We start from the raw sequence: 20,749 nt of genomic DNA, 5'->3' as shown, positions 1-20,749 counted from the left end.
GTGCTTGGAAAATCCTCCCAAAATACCTACACATTCACTGTTTTCTGTCTCCTTCAGACACTTCTCTGCTTACAAGGACTTAAAAATCAGTGTGGTAATGCTCTTTTGGCATGTTAAAACTGTTGCCAGCTATCATGCTTTCCATTCTGTACTCTCTGATGTTACCATGAACACCCATCTTCTCTCTTCTGTCTTATGAGCTTCCTGCAGAGTTCTCTAGGACAAGAACCATCTTTGTGGTTTTAGTATAGGAAGATAATAAGAACAGAGTTCCTAGAAAACACAGCATTTTAAATAAGGTTACACCCTTTCAGCTACCAAGGCTGTGTGGATATAGAACAGAAGGAGCAACAGTAGTGTCTACTGTTAAGATCCAGCAGGACTACCAACTCAAATAAAGAATATTCATACAAGAAAAAGACACTGAAAAAAGACTAGAAACACAGGCAGGCTAGCACTAATATTTTCAGGATGACTAAACTTACCTGAAAGTCTGGACAACTAATAAGAAAGTAATATCATGCCTTCCCCTTTTTGTTAACCAGTTAAAAACAAAGAAACAAAAAAAAAAAAAAAAGGAAAAAATCCCAATTTTTTGTACTTCATTATGTCCTGCTATCACTAGTGTGGAAAGGTATTTGATGACAAAATTGCAACAAAGCAAATGAGCTTTTGTTAGATATTTCGATCTTGCATGTTTACAGAGATCCCATGGCTTTCTCCATGTGGTTGTGAAAAACCTTTACTGTGTTTTTTCTGCTCATGGAAAATGCATGGGAAATCCAACCTCTGCTTCAATCCTCACTCTTCTTAAAGCCAAATAGATATGATGATTCTCCTCAAGCCATCAACAGTAAATGAGACAGTGGAAAAAATTATTTCTGGTAAGAGCAAAAAACCTAAACATCAGGATAAAATAGTGTCAAAATTCAACAGGAGTCAAAAGTAGAACACATCAAATTATAGGTATAAACACATTTTTCTGGTGCAGGGTAAGCATGCTCCCACTTTCTCTACAAAGACTGAATGCACTGGGGATCACTACACCTCCTTCTCTACACAAAGATTACCTCTGTCAAGAGCAAGGCCCTCAGTCTGCATATCAGATACAGGCAAGCTTTTCAGAAGTTGGGCAGTGATCTTCAATATTGGGTAGGAAGAGAGGCAGATCAGGCTTTTATATCCTTGATCAGATAGTTTCTTTCACAGGCTCACATATCACTCTACATTTGGTTTTTCAGTTTCTGTACATTAAACAACCCAGTAAAACCAGACTGCTCTCTGCAGATAACCTATCCCAGCTTACAAGGCTGTTACAGCAACAAGACAATTATTTTGGAAAGACAGAACTGTTGTGTAGAAATAAACCAGGTTTAGCCTTACTTTACTTTTAGAACAGATACTTTACAAAATTCTAAATAAAACTTCCATGCAATTACTTTTTCTTCCCACTGTGTAACCCAACAGAAACAAAACAGGATTCAGTTTTCCATCACAAATAAACTTTTCTTCCAAATCCTACTCTCCCCCTTTCTTACCACTACAAGGATGACACAAGAAACAGTATCGCAGATGAAGCTCCAGCACCCTTCTCCCTCCTAACAAATTAGGGGGGTGCCCCAACATCTTCCATAACAACTGTCCATCTCTGGCAGTCTTAGTAAAAGTAATACACTGATCTTAAAGTCACAAATGCAACAAAATATAGAATCATAGAATCATTAAGTTTGGAAAAGACCTCCAAGATCATTGAGTCTAACCATAATCCAGCTACCACAATCACTAAACCATATTCTGGAGTGCCAAATCTAAATGGTTCTTGAACACCTCCCTGGATGAAGGCTCCACCACCTCTCTGGGCAGCCCATCCCAAAGCCTCACCACTCTTTCAGTAAAGAAATTTTTCATAATATCTAACCTAAACCTCCCCTGGCACAACTAGAGCCTATTTCATCTCATCCTATCGCTAGTTACTTGGGAGAAGAGACCAGCAGCAGCCTCTGTACAACCTCCCTTCAGGCAGCTGTAGAGAACAATAAGAACTCCCTGAGCCTTCTATTCTTCACACTAAATAACCCCAGCTCCCTCAGTCACTCCTTTACATGCCCTCCAAACCCCTCACCAGCTTCATAGCTTTTCTCTGGACACACTCCAGAACCTCAATGTTTTTCTTATACTGTGGCACCCAGAACGCAATACTCAGGCTGTGGCCTTACCAGTGCCAAGTACTGGGGTATGATCACCTCCCTGCTCCCCCTGGTGGACACACTGGTTTTGATACAGGTCAGGATGCCACCAGCCTGCTCAGCCACCCAGGCACACTGCTGGTTCACGTTCAGCCAGCTGTCTCCCTGTACCCCCAGACCCTTCTCCAGCAGGCTGCTTTCCAGACACTCTTCCCCAAGCCTTGAGGGGAAGAGTGGCTTGGGGCTATTGCTACCACACTGTGCAAGTGTCCTGTATTGCAGGACCTGGTACTTGGTCTTGTCAGAATGAATATTATTAAACTCTCCAAACAGCAGGAGGCTCTTGACAGCCAGGAGAGTACTGATAGGTTTGAACCAGCTTACCCATTCTTACTGCCTGCACCCATCCTTTTTTACTATGGGAAGACAAAGAGCACCTGATACAGCAGCACCATTTCACTCAACAGAGTGAAATGAATTGCCCCTTACTTTTTTCCTCTTCAAGATAAGCCATCTTTGTTTCTTCCTTATTTAGCACAGATTTCTCATTTCTAGCTCTGACCCTATTTTTTTCTGCTCATCCCTTGATGGCAAACCATCAGCTTCAATTATAACATAGTATTCACTGATACTATAAGATAAAGTGCAGCATAACTGGAAACAATTAAAACGGGTGATAATTTGGTATGTAACCCAGGCAGAAACTGATTAACACAAGCAGATACTAAAAATAATTTAAAATATTAATTCAGAATGACACTTGGAACAGAAATAGATATGAGAAAGTGTTAGACCAGCTGTCTTTTGGAAAACACACACACGACTCAGAAGATCTTGTAAAGGTACACATGGAAAAACTAAGGTGTAAGAATAAGGGGCCTGGGTTTGTTTTTTTTTAATAGAAGTAGTAGTTAGATGCAGATAGAGAATCTGAAGCTACATGTATGCATTCAGAATCACATGCTTAGTACAAGCATTTCTTACCTTAGTAACATCCCTTTCAACAAATAGATACAACCAGAACATGTCATTATGGAGGCTGCCAAGCAATGAAGTAATAGAGATATGAAAAAGGTAGCAAAAGGGCTGCAAATTGTTTGCACTGTTATCTCTGCATCATACTTTTGCTAAGAAAAGTCCTGCCCATGATTTTGTGTAAACATAACTAAGGATGGAATGAACAGCATTCATTCCTTGCAGACAGAAAAGTCTGTTAGAGACAATTTCTGTTTTTTCAGTCTTTTGCTATAGTAAGACAGCTCTAAATCAACCAAATTCACCATCTTTCTACAGCTGCACTGGGGAAATCTGCAAATAACATGTCACAAAGAACAGTCACCCACTCCTCCAGACTTGCTCCTTAGGAGAACACAGAGAGTGCACCAGTGTGTTTTAAGCTGACACCCACAGTATCCTCACCTACAAAAAAGGTCCCCTACAAACAATACAGCCTAAACACTCAAAGGATTATGGAAAAGATAAGATGCCTAGCTGAGAGAATTTTCATGGGCTGGGGAAAAAGAAAAAATCTAATTGATTGTACCTGCGATAACTAAAGCCAAGAAGGAACTTTCTTGCCAAAGGCAACATTTATGCCTGCAAGTAAAGCACATTACAAACTTGACAAGGGTAGAAATAAAAATCTGAGACTTCTACTAAAGTGTGACTTCATAAAATTCCCCACAAAGTTCCCAAACTGAGCTTCCCCAAATAAGCAGGGGAATCTTGCCTTCCCTGCAGTCAAGAGGTAAACCAAAACTGTTTCCAACCTCTGGGCCTTGGGCCATTAGGGGCATAGGAAAAAACAATTAAACACATTAGCTGTTCTTCAGAATGGTGTCTAGGCAGCCTGGAAGCCTAAGAGAGAAGGGTAGGGAACTGAATATCAATATACAAGGATAAGCAAAAGCCACCACAGACAGCAATGGCACCACTTGGTGCTGGGACTGGACCCTGCTGACAGTCACCATCAGAGAAGTGAGGAGTTATGGAAGCCCAGATGGCACACCAGTACACCCCAGCACCAAGTAACAGTGAGGTATATGCAAAGGAGAAAGATCAAGTGAAACTGAAAAGCAGGTGCAGGGGAACACCATGTGATAGTGATAACGTAACTGAGGAGTATGGGCAAAAAGAAGACGAAAAAAAAAGGAAAAAACCCACTATAATTTTACACAAGAGCAAGCAATGTTTTTAAGTAGTGCACATACTGCATTTAAACACCCAAATTTATTACTCTGACCATACATCAATCATTATGGGTACAACATAGCTAATAATAAAGTCATGAAAGTCACTTATTGTGCTCTTCTACAAAGATGCTCAAAATCCCCTAAAACCAGATTTCTTTATCATAAATAACAAAACACCTTAAGAAAAATACTCCCCAGCACAGTTCTGCTAAATAGGTGAGTTATACAAAAGGATCAGATTCTCAGAATAAGGAGATTCCAAGTTTAACTCTATCAAACTCATGACAAGCAACATGCCCCAAGACTGCATTACCCTGACTTGTGTGGTGTCAAGCCATAACCAGTTTCCATCTGTTTTACCAGTAACACTTTTCAAGTTTTCCTACAGTGTATCATGGCACATTCAATAACTGTCACTTGTCTTATTAAAATAGCTAAGAAAGAGATGGATATTAGGACACTTGTTTTCTCAGCTATTCACCCTACATGTCTAGGAGTTGCTGATACCTCACAACTCAGGGATGTCTGATCCACTCATGGAGCAGATGTCACCAGCCAATACTTGAGGCTACATGAGGATGCTCAGCTCTACAGCATTCAGCAATAGCTTCACAGTGGATCAGAGGTTCCTGTCTTGGGCACCAGGCCAGAAGGACATTTAGACAACTGGTATCAACAGCAGCATTTGCTGTGCAAGTCACGACCTGTTGTTCCATGACTTCCAGAGCCTTGACTAGAAACTAAGTTATTACAGTAAACCAAGCCAATACAAAAAACAACTTCAACTCTGGTCTTTTGCACCTGTTTTGTGGAATAATCATTTAAATTACTGCAGGACCTCATCTTCAGTTTAAAAGCTCAAGATTATTTTTTAAGAAAGAAAACAGATAGCTTCCAACCACACCTGCAAGAGAGACAACATGGTAGAGATTTAAGATTTTCTGAACAAAAATTCTGTCTGATTTAAGAAAAAAAAATTCCCCAAAGTAACTGTGATTTGAATTATTTAGACCTCAGAGTACCCAGCATTTTTCAGTATATATTTGGAATAAATGCATGACTACTGAAGGAATTACCACCTACACATCTGCTCACTCATGTCTTGCTTTCATGAAGACTTAACAGGGAAAAACATAATTTTTCTTCACATCAGATTTTGCTTCGTGTTTTGGAGCTGAAGTACTTAATTAAGTCGTCTGCAAATAAAACAGGAGATAAATTGTGGCTTGTGGGAAGGCTATTCTCAATTTTGAAATTCTCATTTAAGACATTATACCTACATATTAATTGACTAGAAAGACAAGTAAATCATTATCATCAATATCAAACTGTGTTTTAAGATAAAACTTCCTCTCCAAGATAAGCAACAAAAAATAGTGAGATTTTACTTCCCTAATAATTTGATCCTCAAACATAGACTATTACAGGTTCTCCATGAAACTACTATTCATTTTTACATGCACAGTAAACTTCAGATACACGACTTGTGGTAGCCAGTCGGCAGAGAATCTGCCCTCACCACAGGAGGATGCTGCTTCCCTCTTCATGTCTGCTTCTCAGTATCAAAGCAGGAACCCAAGAACTGCAGCTTGAATAAGGGTGAGTAGGACTTTAAAGGCAAAAGGGAGGAAAGGTGGAGTGGAATCAAGGAAGCAGGACCATAGAGGAACAAAAGGAAAAGGAAAGAATCAAGGATGATGAAGGCAGAGCCTTCAGCTAGCTGGGGTAGACACCGACAAACGTGTCGGTAACCCCTGTGAACTGCTCATCTACTATCACCTCTGACTACTGTCAGTCTCCTCATAGGATGCATTTAGGACTTTGTTCTGACCACTGTGCACATTGCTCAGCAAGAAAATCCACAAATTCATCTAAACAGCACATTTTATCATGCCAAACTTCTGGAAGCACTTTGTGAACACATGGATCAGGCCCAGACTCCATCCACCCCATGGATGATTGCTCCAGCAGAATTCTGAAACATGACTGGATTCTGCACAAGAAATTCTGTATATCTGAAAAGTTTAAACTCCTCAGGGCTAGCCCAAATTCTCACAGCTACATATAAAGTAAACACAATAGCAGCACACATGACTTTCACAGACCATGCATACACTGCGATCAAGATCTTGTTTTCTTTTTATATCTCAATGCTTTATAATCTCTGGGTCAGGAGAGTGTTTCGAATTGATTTCAAGAAAATTCTGTGTAAACTTCAATTATATTTCACTTCTATAAGCTTAGGCAATGAAAACCAGGATACAGTGTAACACAATAGTGAAGACAAAACTCTAGAAAATTTATTGCCTGCTTTATGCCTATTTGTTACTGTTTCTTCCATAACTGCAGTTGGCACAACAGTTTAAGTACACTGACAACAGAAATCTGAGGAATGTCCTATTACAGATATTTAGCTTAGGGCTGTGAACAGCCAGAGGATCAATGCTGACATAAGGCTACAGTTCAGACCCTCACATAAAACATCATTTCCTAATCTCCACATTCATTTTTCTAACATTTCAAAGGTGGAGCTCTGTTTAAAGAATAGTTATGAAAAACCTCCTCAATTAGTAGATTTTTAAACCCTTTAAACTTTACATGTAAAATTACCTTGCTTTGGACTTTAGCACGAATGAAACATCACTACTGTAGTAGCACAGGGATCCTAAAAACATACATTCATGAAGGATACAAAAAGTCATAAAAGTGCCCTTACTACAACTGCACTTGCACTAGTCTCTAGTCCTGCTCTCCTGCTTCCTTCTTCTGACCATTCTCCTGGAGCTGAAGTGAACCTGGCCTCCTCATCCTGAAGCAAGATGAAGCACTGATGGCAATGAACTAAACTTTTCCCTGGGCTCCTGCAAGTGCTTCTCTCTTACCTGCAAGAAGGCATGGAAGCTAAGTCCTAAGTTCAGACTCTGTGTCTTTTATCCTGGAGGATGGGAACGAGGGGAGTCTCAACATCTCAGCTGGAGTGTAGATTTAGATTAGATATTAGGAAGAAATTGTTTACTGTAAGGGTGGTGAGACACTGGCACAGGCTACCCAGAAAAGCTGTGGATGCCTCATCCCTGGAAGTGTTCAAGGCCAGGCTGGATGGGGCTTTGAGTAACCTGATCTAGTGGGAGGTGTTCCTGCCCACAGCAGTGAGGTTGGAACTAGATAATCTTTAAGGTCCCTTCCAACCCAAACCATTCTATGATTCTGTGATTAGGACCCACCAAAGCCCTCACTGCAGGGTGGGCTACCAACACAACAGGTCATAGATTTGCTGCAAGAGAGAGGACCCTTGCCTATCCATAGCCCCTGAAATCACAGCTACAATTCAATCACGAGATTCAAGAAGCTCATCTTGATATTGTCCATTTCTGTATCTATGAGATAGAACAGGCACAGCTTTAAACAAACAAACAGACAAGTAAAAAAAAAAACAAAACAAAAAACAGGACCGTGACAGTGCATTTCAAGACAAAGTTTTGAAGAGCCATTGTGATCCCTCTTCTACTAAACAGTAGATGATAATACTACCAGTAATACCCATACTCATTTTCCAAAGCTGACAAGTGCAGATGTAGGTCATACATAACCCATTTATCAGGTTCAGTGTACATCAAATATTGTCAGCAACTTCTCTCCTTTCTCCAAGAGAAACTTTAACATCAGCCCTATGTGAAGAAATATCTTGTAGTATTTATTTTGTCCTATTGTCTAAATTCAAATTAAACTTGATGAAACAACAGCTATGGCGTTGTTGCAGGGAGTGCCTTGTTTTTTACTAACAAGTAGCCTTCTACAGTAACGTAGGTAGATGGAGGAGGACATCCCAAGAGCAACAGGACATTATACAGTGGATGCCCCACACACACCCAAACACAGAATTTGAAAGACATCACTGTGAAGATTTTAATTGAGATGATACATTTTAGTCTCAGAATTTTAGGCGTCGTCTCTTATCACAAAACTGCTTCCTTTTACCAAGCTAATGAAGAAAGGCAGGCACATAGGGCAGCCAGATTCCCTGCTAAAATTCAGCCATGAGCACTTCCTCCTCCATCCTTCTTGAGGAAATTTCAAAACCATCTAATCCCAAAATAAGTATTTGGAAAGAGTTAATTAAAAGCAAGCTAAGGATTCTTTAAAGTTTTCTAAGTTCACCTAAATGTGACATGAAATGCAATACCCAATCATGTAAGAAAACAGAAATGTAACTACAGGAAACATGAAATCAAGATTTAACAAAAAACAAGCAACAGAATAGAGGCCAGAGGAAGAAGCTCATCACCTAAGACAACCTGCAGGATAAGAATATGAAGAGGAATTGCAAAACTAAAAATAATTTTGTAAAGTAACTTCTTTCACTCAAAACCAGAGAAATTCTGGGCATTCATTAAACACATAGAAAAAGCTCCTTTTGTTAACATTTTGTCTATTGCTGGGAAATGACAAAAATATAGAATTGTACATACTTGACAAGGAAGGATGTCACTCATTTTTACTTTCCTTCACTAGTCTGTTCCATTTTTGCAGATACGGCTGGAACCACATTACTGGTTACATCTCTGTATTCATCCTCCAGTACACAAAGAAGCAGAAATACACCTATTTTCAGAGATCCTCTTCCAAAAAGCATTTTTAATAAAAATAATTCTTTTTCATTCCATATACACATATTTTGGGGTTTGTTTAGATTTAGTATTTTTTAAGACTCCCTTAAAGTTAAGGGCCCAAGTTCACTCTTTAAGGACCTACATAGCTAAATCTCAAGCTCTGAGTAGTCACAGAGTTCCACACACTTAGTGAAAAATGATGTGGTCATAATTATACATTTTATTTTTAGCACTGTTAGAGGGAATGTTATTGTAACATGAACAGACTAGCTTCAGAAATAACATTGTCATTTCTTTCAGTATTAGAATTTAATATTTATATATTCCTCACTGAATAGATCAGCATCCTGAAGCTACCCAGCATCTGTTCTTAATCCTCCTTAACACCACCTCACAAAATGCTTTGCAGCTAAGCCTCCCAGGTTGTGCTTCTGTTGTTGTTGACGGATGAAGAAAACGTTTTTCATGATTTCTACACCAGAGAAGAGTGTAGGTGTTTGATAAACCTATTTTCACATTTTCTTAGTAAAGATGCAGGACTTCAGCCATCTGAGAAGCTATCAAAAAAGCATGGTCAAAAGAAAAGTCAAATAGCACCAACATAAATTAGCAAAATGTATAGAAGTCATTGACTGAAGAGCTAGTAAAGCTAAATGTGAGTTAAGACCTTAGTAACACACAAAAAAACCCCACAACAACCCCCAAACTGGTGAGTGCATGAAATGCCCAAAACTGCACATGAGAACACTGAAGTTTTAAAGCAATGCATTCTAGTCACTGCTTTAAAACCATACAAACTCAACTTTAAGGCACCCAATATCAAACCAACATCTGTAGCTACAAGGAAGAACACATTTTTCCCACCTGAGGGCTGTGGTTCTGTTGCAACAGAGACACTGATCCAGTCTCCCATTTGGGGCTTTCCAGTTAACACATATATGCATACAGATGCTGTGGAGAAGTCCTCCTAAAATCTACCAGTGACAATATATATATATATATATATATATATATGTATTTTTAACTGTAAAGTATAAGACATCCTGTTGAGTAGTTGTTTAAATAGGGAGTTCAAGAAATGTAAAACATAGCTTTAAGATGGGGGATGTATCATATAACACTGAGATGTATGGTGACACCCACATCAGGCCCACAGGGTCCAACAGCACCAACAGTGCCAGGGTACGGTCATGGCAAGGTGAACGAAGAACTGACTGAAAGGTCCGTGTGATGCCAAGACCACACAGGGCAAAACACCTTTCTGCACTTCATTGATTTCAGAGACACAAACTAATTAACACAAAAAACATAAGAGATCCTGGCACGAGGCTTTTTTTCAACACTACCACAGTTGTACTTCTCCCATTCTGCTAGGCTGCATGTAACATAGCTGGACTGCATAAGGACAAATACTGAAAATCAGTTTCAGCACAACCATGATACATCTTTAGCCTTTCTTCATATTTACTTTCATTCTCTAAAATTTATATTTGCTGGGCTCCACTAAACTTCTAGAATAACAAAAGCAATAAAACTTCATTCTGCTGCTCCTATGCTGCTCCTAGTAACTGTATTTTTTGTTTAAAACAAACAAACAAAAAAATCAGTCTTGATCTGAAGAAAATTGCACCTGCTAGTTCCCAAGTGGCTAAATAGCATAATTCGACCAAAATTTTTTTAAGAGCATAGGCAAGCTTTTTCATCTCAGTTCAGACAGAAAAATTGTTCATAATGCATCATAGTTAGAATTACCAGAATTTAAAGAACTTTTCCTCTTGCATCCACTTGCCAATCCAGTTCACCATGCAGGCACTTGGGGGTGTCCTCCCACTCTTACACTTCAGTAAAGCCAAAGGCAGCATTGTACAGCTGACACTCGTCATTAAGTCTCAGTAGTGGCAAAGTTTGTGGTTTTCCATTCTGGGGAGTAGGAAAGGGAAAGAATAGGAACTATTTAAAATATATCTTCCTGCAGTTTTCCCCCATTTCTTGAACTCCCTATTTGAACAACTACTCTATTCAATAGGATGTCTTAGACTTTACAGGGATGAAAATGAATTGAAGACCTGAATCAATGTCTCCTACAGCTCAGATCTCACAGCCTGGCTTCCATGCCCCATGTCCCAGTATATACACAGTTTTACACGACTTATAGACAGCACTGTGCACTGAAATGGCTCCAAATGTTACCACATTCCCTTTACCAGGTCTGTGCCCCAACACAGACATCAGTTCCGCTTTCTTTTGTTACAGGGAAGCTTAGGAAAGCTGGAAAGCCAGAAAGGAAATACCAGGAATACATTTTACCCTGGTAAAACAGAAGATTACATGATTGTCAAAACCCAGAATTCCATCCCTACGTCAAGCCCGGATACAGAAGTGGAGATCATATCTATGCCTAATACAGACCTTTTATTACCTAAACAGTATCAGAAATTCATGAAAAGGGATATATTTCTTAGCTGCTTATGACAGCATCAGCTCAACTTAATAATCAAGAGGATTTCTTCCACTCTTCCATATGAAAAGCTGTTAATTAACTAATGAGAACAGATTAGCATAACAACGATAAGACTCTTAGGAAGCAGGTTAAAGGGAAGACAGCAGTAGGTAGTGCCTGATGAAGAATTATCCAGATGGAGTTACAGACTAATGAAGCTTCCCAGTGAACAAATCTATGAGCAGACACACAGTATCTTCATTGACAACTCAGAAGAAAATGCAGAAATATGCTAATGCAAAGTGACATGTCAAAGACGTGTGAAACATCATCTTCATTCAAAGGTGAATATTCCCTCTGTGAAACTATCAGGGGAAATACACCCTAAATTTAAAGAATCCCATTTCACTAGATCTTAATTTCATCAGATATTATGTCTGCTTTTCAAATATACCAGAATCTGTATCAATCCTGATATTCCTCTTCTTAACTCCTAACCCTTAGTACCATGTACTTCAGGTATGTTCCAAGAACATTTGTCCTCAACTCCCAAGTAAATTTGATTAGCATGCCACACACAGCATGTACTTATCTCCCAAGCTGTAATCTGAACTGTGTGCCTGTAAAATGTACCAATCATAGCAATTCTGAAGCAAAAGGACAAAAAAACTACACATACACACGATGGACTCTAAGTAACTTCGTACTGCTCCAGACAAAGAGGTAACATGCATAGTAGTGGAAGGATGAATGATTCTTATGTTTTAGACCCTTTCTCTAAAGCAGCAGCTAGAGGTCATCACCAGAAACAGAACTCAGCTGGGCAGACGTCTGGTCCAAACCATAATATAGCACACATCCAGCTTGTTCTGCTGGACTATGACTTGGAGGACTTCCACAAATCTTCTCAGCACTGGAATGATTAATTTGTCTGGTTTCTTCCATAAGGTAACCTGTTCAAAAAAGAGATAATCCATCTCTTCCTTTCACCCTTACTATTAGTCATGCTTTGCAATCTGAAAAGCTGCCCTGCAGTAAAGACAGGCTACAATGAGAAATCAAACTTCATGGCAGGATTGTCATGGTCCTGAACTCAAAAACAGAGGTCATAAAAACAGCCATACATATTGTCAGGGCAGATGATATAAACAGTTTCTTCTTGGATTTTAAGGATTTTAATGTGCTCCATTATGGTCTTTTTCTGTAAGTTTATTTCAGCATCTTAAAGGGTAGTTTGTATGACTACTACTGTCAGGCTACCCAACTTTACCCTGAAACCACCCTCAGAAGGGCAGGATAAGCCACAAACTAAGCAGCACCCCACAAAGACAGTAATGTATGAATCCCCCACCACCCCCAAAACAGAAAACAGTGAAAGAAGAACATTTACAAACTTTAAAGAAGGGAATTCTACTGCAGGACATGTTCTTAAACCTGTTTAAGCTACCCAGAGCCCTACTGCCTAGCACAGAATAGCTTAGGATGGCAGGGACCTCTGGACCTCACTTCACTCAACTGCCCAAGAGAGAACTTGTTTCAAAGCTACATCAGGTTGTTCAGGCCCTTCATCTCCAAAGATGGGAGATCCCACAGCTTCTCCAGGTAACATGCTCCACTGCCCTCCCCAACCATATTACTGTGATTTTTTTTTCTGCATTCTCTCTAGCTCCATTTCCCTTTTTGAAACTTGTAATCTCTTCTCTTTTCACTGTGCACCTCTGAAAAAAGTCTGGCATTTCTAACATCAAGACAGTCCGAGTTAGCAAGTAAATTGTACATTGAAGGTATATGATACACTTGAGAAAACCTGACAGCTCACCTCTGCTAACAGGAGCAGACCAGCCCTGCACATGTCCAGCAATCTAATTTCAGTCCTGCTGTGCTAGCTCTGCAACGTCAATGGCTGCACAGATAGCCAATTCATCTTGCTAACATGACAGAAATCCATTCCCTTGTTTTAATTCCTATGCCATCTCTGCAGTATTAATATGACCAGTACAGAGTCACAAGGGAGAAAGTGGAAGTAGGAACAGGTTCAGGTAGGAACAGAACATCCCTTTTTGGAAATGGTTGGGAGGAACAACCTGTGAATTTAGATTTAGATGTCACAGAACATCACATGCTAAAAACCTTCAACCTGCTTTAATAAACTCCCAGCAATAATTTAAAAGTCATGCATGCATTTCTGCTTCATCTCTTCTCTCACCTATGGGATAACATGTATATTTCTTTCCTTAGTAATACAACCCTCATCCGTGAAGATAGTAATGAAAACAGTATTTTAACTGATACTAATTTTATTCAGTATTTATTGCCACCTGAGATAAACAGAACATAGCAGAGAGGAACCATACACATTTGATTTGGGAATGCCATGCCAGCTGGAAATGGAGGAGAAGTAAATTCATTTGGTTCATACAGATGCTGGTATATGGTCTCCATCAGGCCAAAGTCTCACAGCTCAAAGGTGTATATCAGACTATGCCATATGGCATTTTATATGTTGTTACAAAGCACTATGGGGACTTACCTTGAAGTAAAAAACCATTAGATTTGTTTCAAAGGAATTAAGTACCCAAAAAGCACATACTTTTAAAAATAAGAAATATTCTCACGCACACCAAAGAAAACCAGCATTCAAAGGCATATTTGCCATCTAATGAAAACTCAAGCTTCGTTTTTTTATAACAACTCTTCCACTTTTATCAAATTCCAATTATTTTCCAAACTAAGCCTTTTAAATGTGGGCTTCCTAGACCCTGCTGAAAGGTTTTATTGGTAACAAAGGGAAAAACATTTCTATATACCTGTAGAGGAGCTTGGTGAGAGCACAGATTGAATCTTTCCAGTTTTCATAAACTGCACATCATAGTTTGCAAAGTCCATAAAAAACATCAGTTTATGAGATCAGAACTAATGTGTCTCTTAACCGGTATATAAGAATCAGATATATAAGAAGTCATTTTCCAAAGGAAAACTCAACTAATGCAGAGCAATTAAAAAACCCAACCAACCAAAAAACAACTATGCAATTACCAAAAATTCACAGCTCTCATGGTAAGTAATCTGTACTTAGTCTAAAGGCAACTTAAACACAATCAGGTGTTTTTCATTAGCATATAAAATTCCTCTAGTTCATTATTCTTTCAGTCCATCCATGCCAGTTTGAAATCAAGCCAAGTACCACAAAAGCCACCACTGCTCCCTGCTCCATTCTCTGATATGATGGCATCACCTTTGATGCCTCCCTAGACAACTGAATTTTGCATGGATTGCTACTGTCTCAGCTGCCACAAGGAAACCCCACTGTATCTCTCTATCACTTCCAGCCCAGTTAAAACTTGGTGCATCTCCTGTCAGAGCATTCACAGCTCATGCCTCAGGTATGGCTCCTCTACAGTGTGCCAGCCTCCGCTCATCATCTCCCTTACCAGCACCATGCTCACCACCCTCTCCCAACTACTCAGATTTTTATGGAAATACCTTTCTAAGTGAGCCCACCACTCTGCTTGAGCAGTTCACATCTCCCAGCTGCCACAGTTACTTCTTGCTCTCATCCACAAGCAGACATTTTACCAGATTTTACCAAACAGTGTACTCCTCTGGCTAAAGTAAGAGCACCACTGCCCAGGTGCAATCCTCAAACAGGATTCAGCCCTTGGTTTTCCACAGTTGCTCACAAGAAAGCACAAAAGGAGTAGGCATAACCCTTTCAGCCTCTGGGGTCTCACATCCACCTTTGTAAGGCAGCAAAGCCTGGTGGTGAGCTGCATCCTCCTCTCCTTCCTAACTCTGAAGAACAGATGATATTTGAGAAGAAGAAATACAGAGCAATAATCCTGTGCAGTCCTCACAGCTTTTCTATAGCCAAACCAGCCTAAAAGCCTGATATCAGGCCCTTAGCCTCATGGATAGCTTTAGTACACGTGTCTGATTTCTGTGACTTCCTCGGGAAGAGGCATCTAACTAATTCTTGTCAGTTCAGTGTTGTCTATGAGACTTCCAAGTGCAGCTGTGGAAAAAAACCAAAAAGAACAAGAAGAAGCTAATGACTGCAACAAGTCAGCTTCCATACTGTCACAGGCTGGAGAGAGGAATCTAGAAATTCAGCAGGGATCCTAACAATCATGTGCTTACACGCCTGAGACTTAAGTTTTACCAGCAAGTTCAGCACTTCTTCTTCAACAGAACCACAAACAATACCATAAAAGGCTTGCATCTTAACACAGTATTAAAGTTTTTATTTACTTAAACTCAAATTGCATTTCCCTCTCTATGGCAGCAGGGTCAGGCTAGGGAAACGATGCCAACACAAGTAACATTAAGTTTTGTAGCACAGATGCAAAACTTGAGACATAGCGCTCTGTATCCTATCAGTTTGATACTGAAAAATACCTCACTGTTTGGAAGATTCCACACGTGTTTGGTCTCATAATAATACTTATTACATATTTTCCTTATGCAGTCAAATATTTCTGGCAATTACAGCAACTGAATTATTTTTAAAAGTGAGATACACAGATATGAGAATGTCCAATAATCTACACAGTGATGTTCTGCAAAGGCATGCATAAATCAAAAGCAACTCAAAGCTTCAAACATTACACTGTTTGCATACTTCGGGAAGTTTTTCTCTAAACAGATGAGTGCTTGTTGCTAAGCTATCTGCCTTTACTTTCCTGTTTGTGAACAGTCAGTGTTTCTCAGACTTTGATTTCACACACATGTTTTGATAAGGACACCTGCAAGTAAAAGTAATTGCCTGTCACCTTATAGTTGAGCCACCTGGGCTAGACATTATACTCATAATCATTCAGACTCTGGTTACTGATCAATTATTGATACCAGGAAAACTTTCCCACTATTTCCTGAAATGCTTTTAATATCAATAGCCTACAAACTTTATTTCTGTTGGAATCACATCTTGGAAAGAGAAAATCTGTGGGGAAGGCTTTAAGCTATCCGGTTTTAGATCTGCAAGCAAGACCTGCCAACGAAAGAAGGCCAAAACACCATTTTACTTTAACTTTTAGGATGAGTGACTAGGATGGTTTAACACCCACAGCCATTGCAGCCATTTAGCTCCATCGCACCTCTAACCTTTGCTGCGTGGACTCTATCACGGACAGTAACACACACCACAATCAGAGGCAGCACATCAGGTAAGCGGCAATGAAAAGATGAGGGCGCGAAGCACCCCTACGAGCCTTGCCGCAAGGCAGCGGCACCGCCACCCCCTGCCCGCTCCCGGCCCCACACGGAACGAACACTCTGGAAGCGAGAGGCGCCCAGCCCACCCTTCGCGGCACCTCCGGGCTCCGCTCTACGCTGCTGGGCCGGGGACAGGGCACTTCTGCCCCGCTACTGCCTTGGGAAGCGCCCGGGGCCCCGACCCCGCCGCAGGGAAGCGGAGCTGCTCACCGGTAACTTCAGAGGACAACGGCGGTGCGGGGATAGGGGCGTGGGGGGTACGGGACGGGACACCCCGCCGGGGCGGGGAGCTCGGGGTGCCGGCTGCTGGCCCAGGGCGGAGGGGAGCAGAAGGCACATGGAAGACCGGCGCAGCGTGCGCGGTGGGGGCCGAACCCGGCTGCGGGGTGACAGGGAGGAGGTGGCACAGGGGAGGCGGCAGCCCGCGGAACGCCGGGGGCAGGGGAGGCCGCACGGGGAGCGGGGAAGGGGCGACGGAGGCACCGAACCCCGCGGCTGAGAGGCGCGGGAGGCTGCGGGGCGGCGGGAGCCGTAGGGGCTTGGGGGGGGAGGGCAGGGGGGACGTCCGGCGCGGGGGTCTCCGGCGCGAAGCTCCGCTCGGGCGGTGCGTGCCGCCTCCCGCCTCACCATCAGCACTTTGGCCGCGTTCTCCAGCTGGGCGATCACCTCGGGGGCCCCCCCCGCCGCCGCGGCCGCCGCCATCATGGTCTCTCTTCAATGACGCGCCATGCGCTGCATTCTGGGACGAGGCGGCCGCGCAGCCAATCCCGGCCCCGGCGCGGAGGCGAAGCGGCGGTGCCGCCGCAGCGTGAGCTCCGGCCGCCAGCCAGGGGGGCGGTGGAGACAGCCCCCGCCCCTGCGCGACAGGCACCTCCCTCCTCTTCCCTCCCCTCGGGGCGGGCTCGGCCCGGCCCGGCCCACGCGGCGGGACCTGCGGAACCTGTGGAGCCCCGGGGCGGGGCCCGGCCCGGCGCCGGGTCGAGGCCGCCGCCGGGTCGAGGCCGCCGCACTTGCCGGCGGCCACGTGTGGGCGGACGAAGGCTGCGAGGCCTCCCGGGCCGGGTCGGGAGCTGAGAGCTGAGAGAGGGCAGGGTGAGGCCGCAGTGTGAGCTCTGCGTGGGGGCTGCCCCGTTAGGTTCCGATCCGATGCGACCTCAGGCGCTACCTGCCGGGCCTTGTCTTTAGCCATGCTTGCAGATTTTTAAGGGGATGAGGTGCACAGGCTTTTAAATTATAACTTAGAAAGTGGTGGAGACTGGGCAAGGCCAGCAGCAGTTCCAAAGGGAACTGTTTTATGGAAGGAAAAAAACCCAAAAAATCAAGCAACCAAGATTTAAAACAGATCAGAAATGCGTTTTTAGTGGTTTTTTTTTCCCCCCACATCCTTCCATCTAGATCTTACTTCACCTTACTGGCTGTGAGTTACAAAACAGCATGACATCCGAAAAATGTGGGGGAGAAAATGTTTTACACATGTAGGAGCAAATGACTGCCTTCACTGGTGCTTTGTTTTGGGTAAGGAGTTTGCCTTTTAAACAAATCTGATGGTTTCCACTTCAGTTTGTACACCGGAGCAAACCTGGCACTTTAATACATTCAGCTGAAGCAAAATTGGAAGGTTTGCAACTAACAAGGAGTATTCAGTGTGTAGGGCCAGGCTAGATCTCCTCCAGAGCTCCCTTGCAGTGCTGATCACTGAGCAGCATCCCCACATCCTGCTAGACCACTCTGCTCCTAACAGAGCACCTCATGGTCAGGAGTTTCCAGCCATGTATCTCCTATCCTTCCAACCTGGGGAAGACATTAGCTGATCGATGGAGTTGAATTTATGCAAAGTTTGGAACATAGGAGCTAACTAAGCAGGCTGGTAAGATCTTGCATGTTTACAGACAGTTCAGATAAACTGAGTAAAAATGTGGAATGTTTCCATGCAAGTGATACAAAGTACCAGCCAAGGCAGAAGAAAGGATCAATGAAATAGGATGACAGAAAGAAATACATCATTCCTACTCAGAATAGAAGTGGTTTTCTCCCAAGAAACGGCAGCTTTCAGTGCTGAAGGGGACATGGGCAGTGCTCACTACTTGACAAGGTTAGAAGTACCAACAGAACCATGTAAAAGGGAGTTTGTTGTTCACCTAGGAGGTAATGTAATTCATGCTAAAATATTACATGTATTTCTGGGTAACATTCAACTTCACAGTTGAAGAAGGGAGGAAATCAGCAGCACTGGACTGAAAGTGGAGATGAGTACAAGGAAAACTTAACCAATAGACAGAGGTGGAGAAGTTCATAGCAGCAGACTTTCTTGAAGTGTGAATATTGGGCAGACAGTGCAATACAATAAGTCTTGCTCTAAAGAACAGCAGAACAAGAGCTAAAAACTTAGAAGTTTGTAAACAAAGAGGTTATGGCAAAAAAACCCCTGAAGAGTATGAAAAAAAGGTTTTTCTGACTTCTGTGTTCAGCAAAGGCTTAATGCCTCTAAAAACAACCTACTTGTTATAAAGGTATGTTATAAAGGTATATTTAATAGTATGTTATAAAGGTGTATTTTTATAAAGGTAGCCTTGCTCACTGCTGTGGCATCCTGATCACTTAAGTTAACTTGCCATCTGTCAGGGTCAAATAAAGTGCATGACTGGACCTTAATTGCTCTGACACCCTCACTTAGGACTTCATCATGTCAGTACTGCATATTCATGTGTGCCAATTCTTGCCTCCTGTGTCTTGGCTAATCAGTTTGCCTTACTGGACCTATGTAATGCAACTTCAACCCTTTCTCCTGTCTGGATCTTGTCTCTGGTTCTGTCTTCTGCTGTTCCTGCCTGGACTTTCTGGCTGGAACATGGACCTGTCTTGGACTTTCAAGAGGACCTGTCACCAAACCTGCCCTGCCTCAGTCCTGTGGGACTGCACCCTGATTGATGAGGGCACTGGTCTGCTTCTCTGTGGTCAGCTTCCATTCCCAGTTTATCCACCACCATGGAATGGCCCTGCTCTTGTTATCTGTGACAGACTCCGCCAGGACCTCCAGATTTCCTATGCTGTGTTGGTTATTCCATCTCAGGTAGGGTATGACACAGTAGGATCCATCAGTCAGTTCCCTGAATAGGTGTAGTGGTTTGATGAATCTATATTTTGCCCTTCTCCCCCTAAAGTTTTCTATCTATATGAACATACTGCAGAAGTAGCGTGTTCATGATATTCACTCTTTTTCTCACTCTTTTTCACAGCTTGAGTCCTGTGTCCAGTTCTGGGCCCCTCAGTTTAGGAAGGATATTGAGGTCCTGGAGCAGGTCCAAAGGAGGGCAACCAGGCTGGTGAAGGGACTCGAGCACAGACCCTATGAGGAGAGGCTGAGGGAGCTGGGGCTGTTCAGCCTAAAGAAGAGGCAGCTCAGGGGAGACCTCATCACTCTCTACAACTACCTGAAATGAGGTTGGAGCCAGGGGGGTTGGTCTCTTTTGTCAGACGACTTTCAACAAGACAAGAGGGCATGGTCTTAAGTTGTGCCAGGGGAGGTGTAGGTTGGATGTTAGAAAGAATTTCTTTCTGGAGAGGGTGATCAGGCATTGGAATGGGCTGCCCAGGGAAGTAGTGGCTTCTCCGTCCCTGGAGATATTTAAAAAGAGACTGGATGTGGCACTCAGTGCCATGGTCTAGCAACCGCAACGGTGGTTCAAGGGTTGGACTCGATGATATCTGAGGTCCCTTCCAACCCAGCCAATTCTATGATTCTATGATTCTATGAAATATATACAATATGTGCAGACATGATCTTGCATTTTATGATACAGCAACAGATGCGCCTCTTCCTAATCTCTAGTGAAAGGCTGAGTGGAGTAATCTGCAGTAAAAGTGAACACGTTCAAGTAGTCATATTTTCTCTCAGCTATATTACAATTTTAATGTTCTCTTGTCTAGTCTCAGAAAAGCTGGTTGTTCATTTATCTTGCCAGGGTGAACACTGAAGCTATTTCCGCTGTTGGCTAAAAAAGATGCATCGCATTCTTCCTTAACGATTCCCTCTTTTGTAGTGTTAATACTCTTAAAATAGTTCAAAGCTTTTGGACTCACTGCCAGAAAGAGTGTTGTTGCAGTGGAGCC

The 20,749-nt window shown here is 42.3% G+C and overlaps 1 protein-coding gene across 1 annotated transcript in view; it reads right to left on the bottom strand.

The window, feature by feature from the left end:
* XPO4 (exportin 4) overlaps positions 1 to 17,447 on the bottom strand; it is a 69,820-nt gene extending 52,373 nt beyond the window's left edge. The window contains exon 1 of the mRNA XM_030462920.1: positions 17,267 to 17,447. Within this exon, the coding sequence (XP_030318780.1) occupies positions 17,267 to 17,344 (78 nt within the window). The 5' untranslated portion in view covers positions 17,345 to 17,447. The remainder of the gene's footprint in view (positions 1 to 17,266) is intronic.
* Positions 17,448 to 20,749: the final 3,302 nt, after the last annotated feature.

The sequence above is a fragment of the Calypte anna genome, chromosome 1, assembly GCF_003957555.1.
Source record: "Calypte anna isolate BGI_N300 chromosome 1, bCalAnn1_v1.p, whole genome shotgun sequence".
NCBI lineage: Eukaryota > Metazoa > Chordata > Aves > Apodiformes > Trochilidae > Calypte > Calypte anna.
Note: the sequence above shows the minus strand (reverse complement) of the source record. Positions and strands in the feature narration are given on the sequence as shown.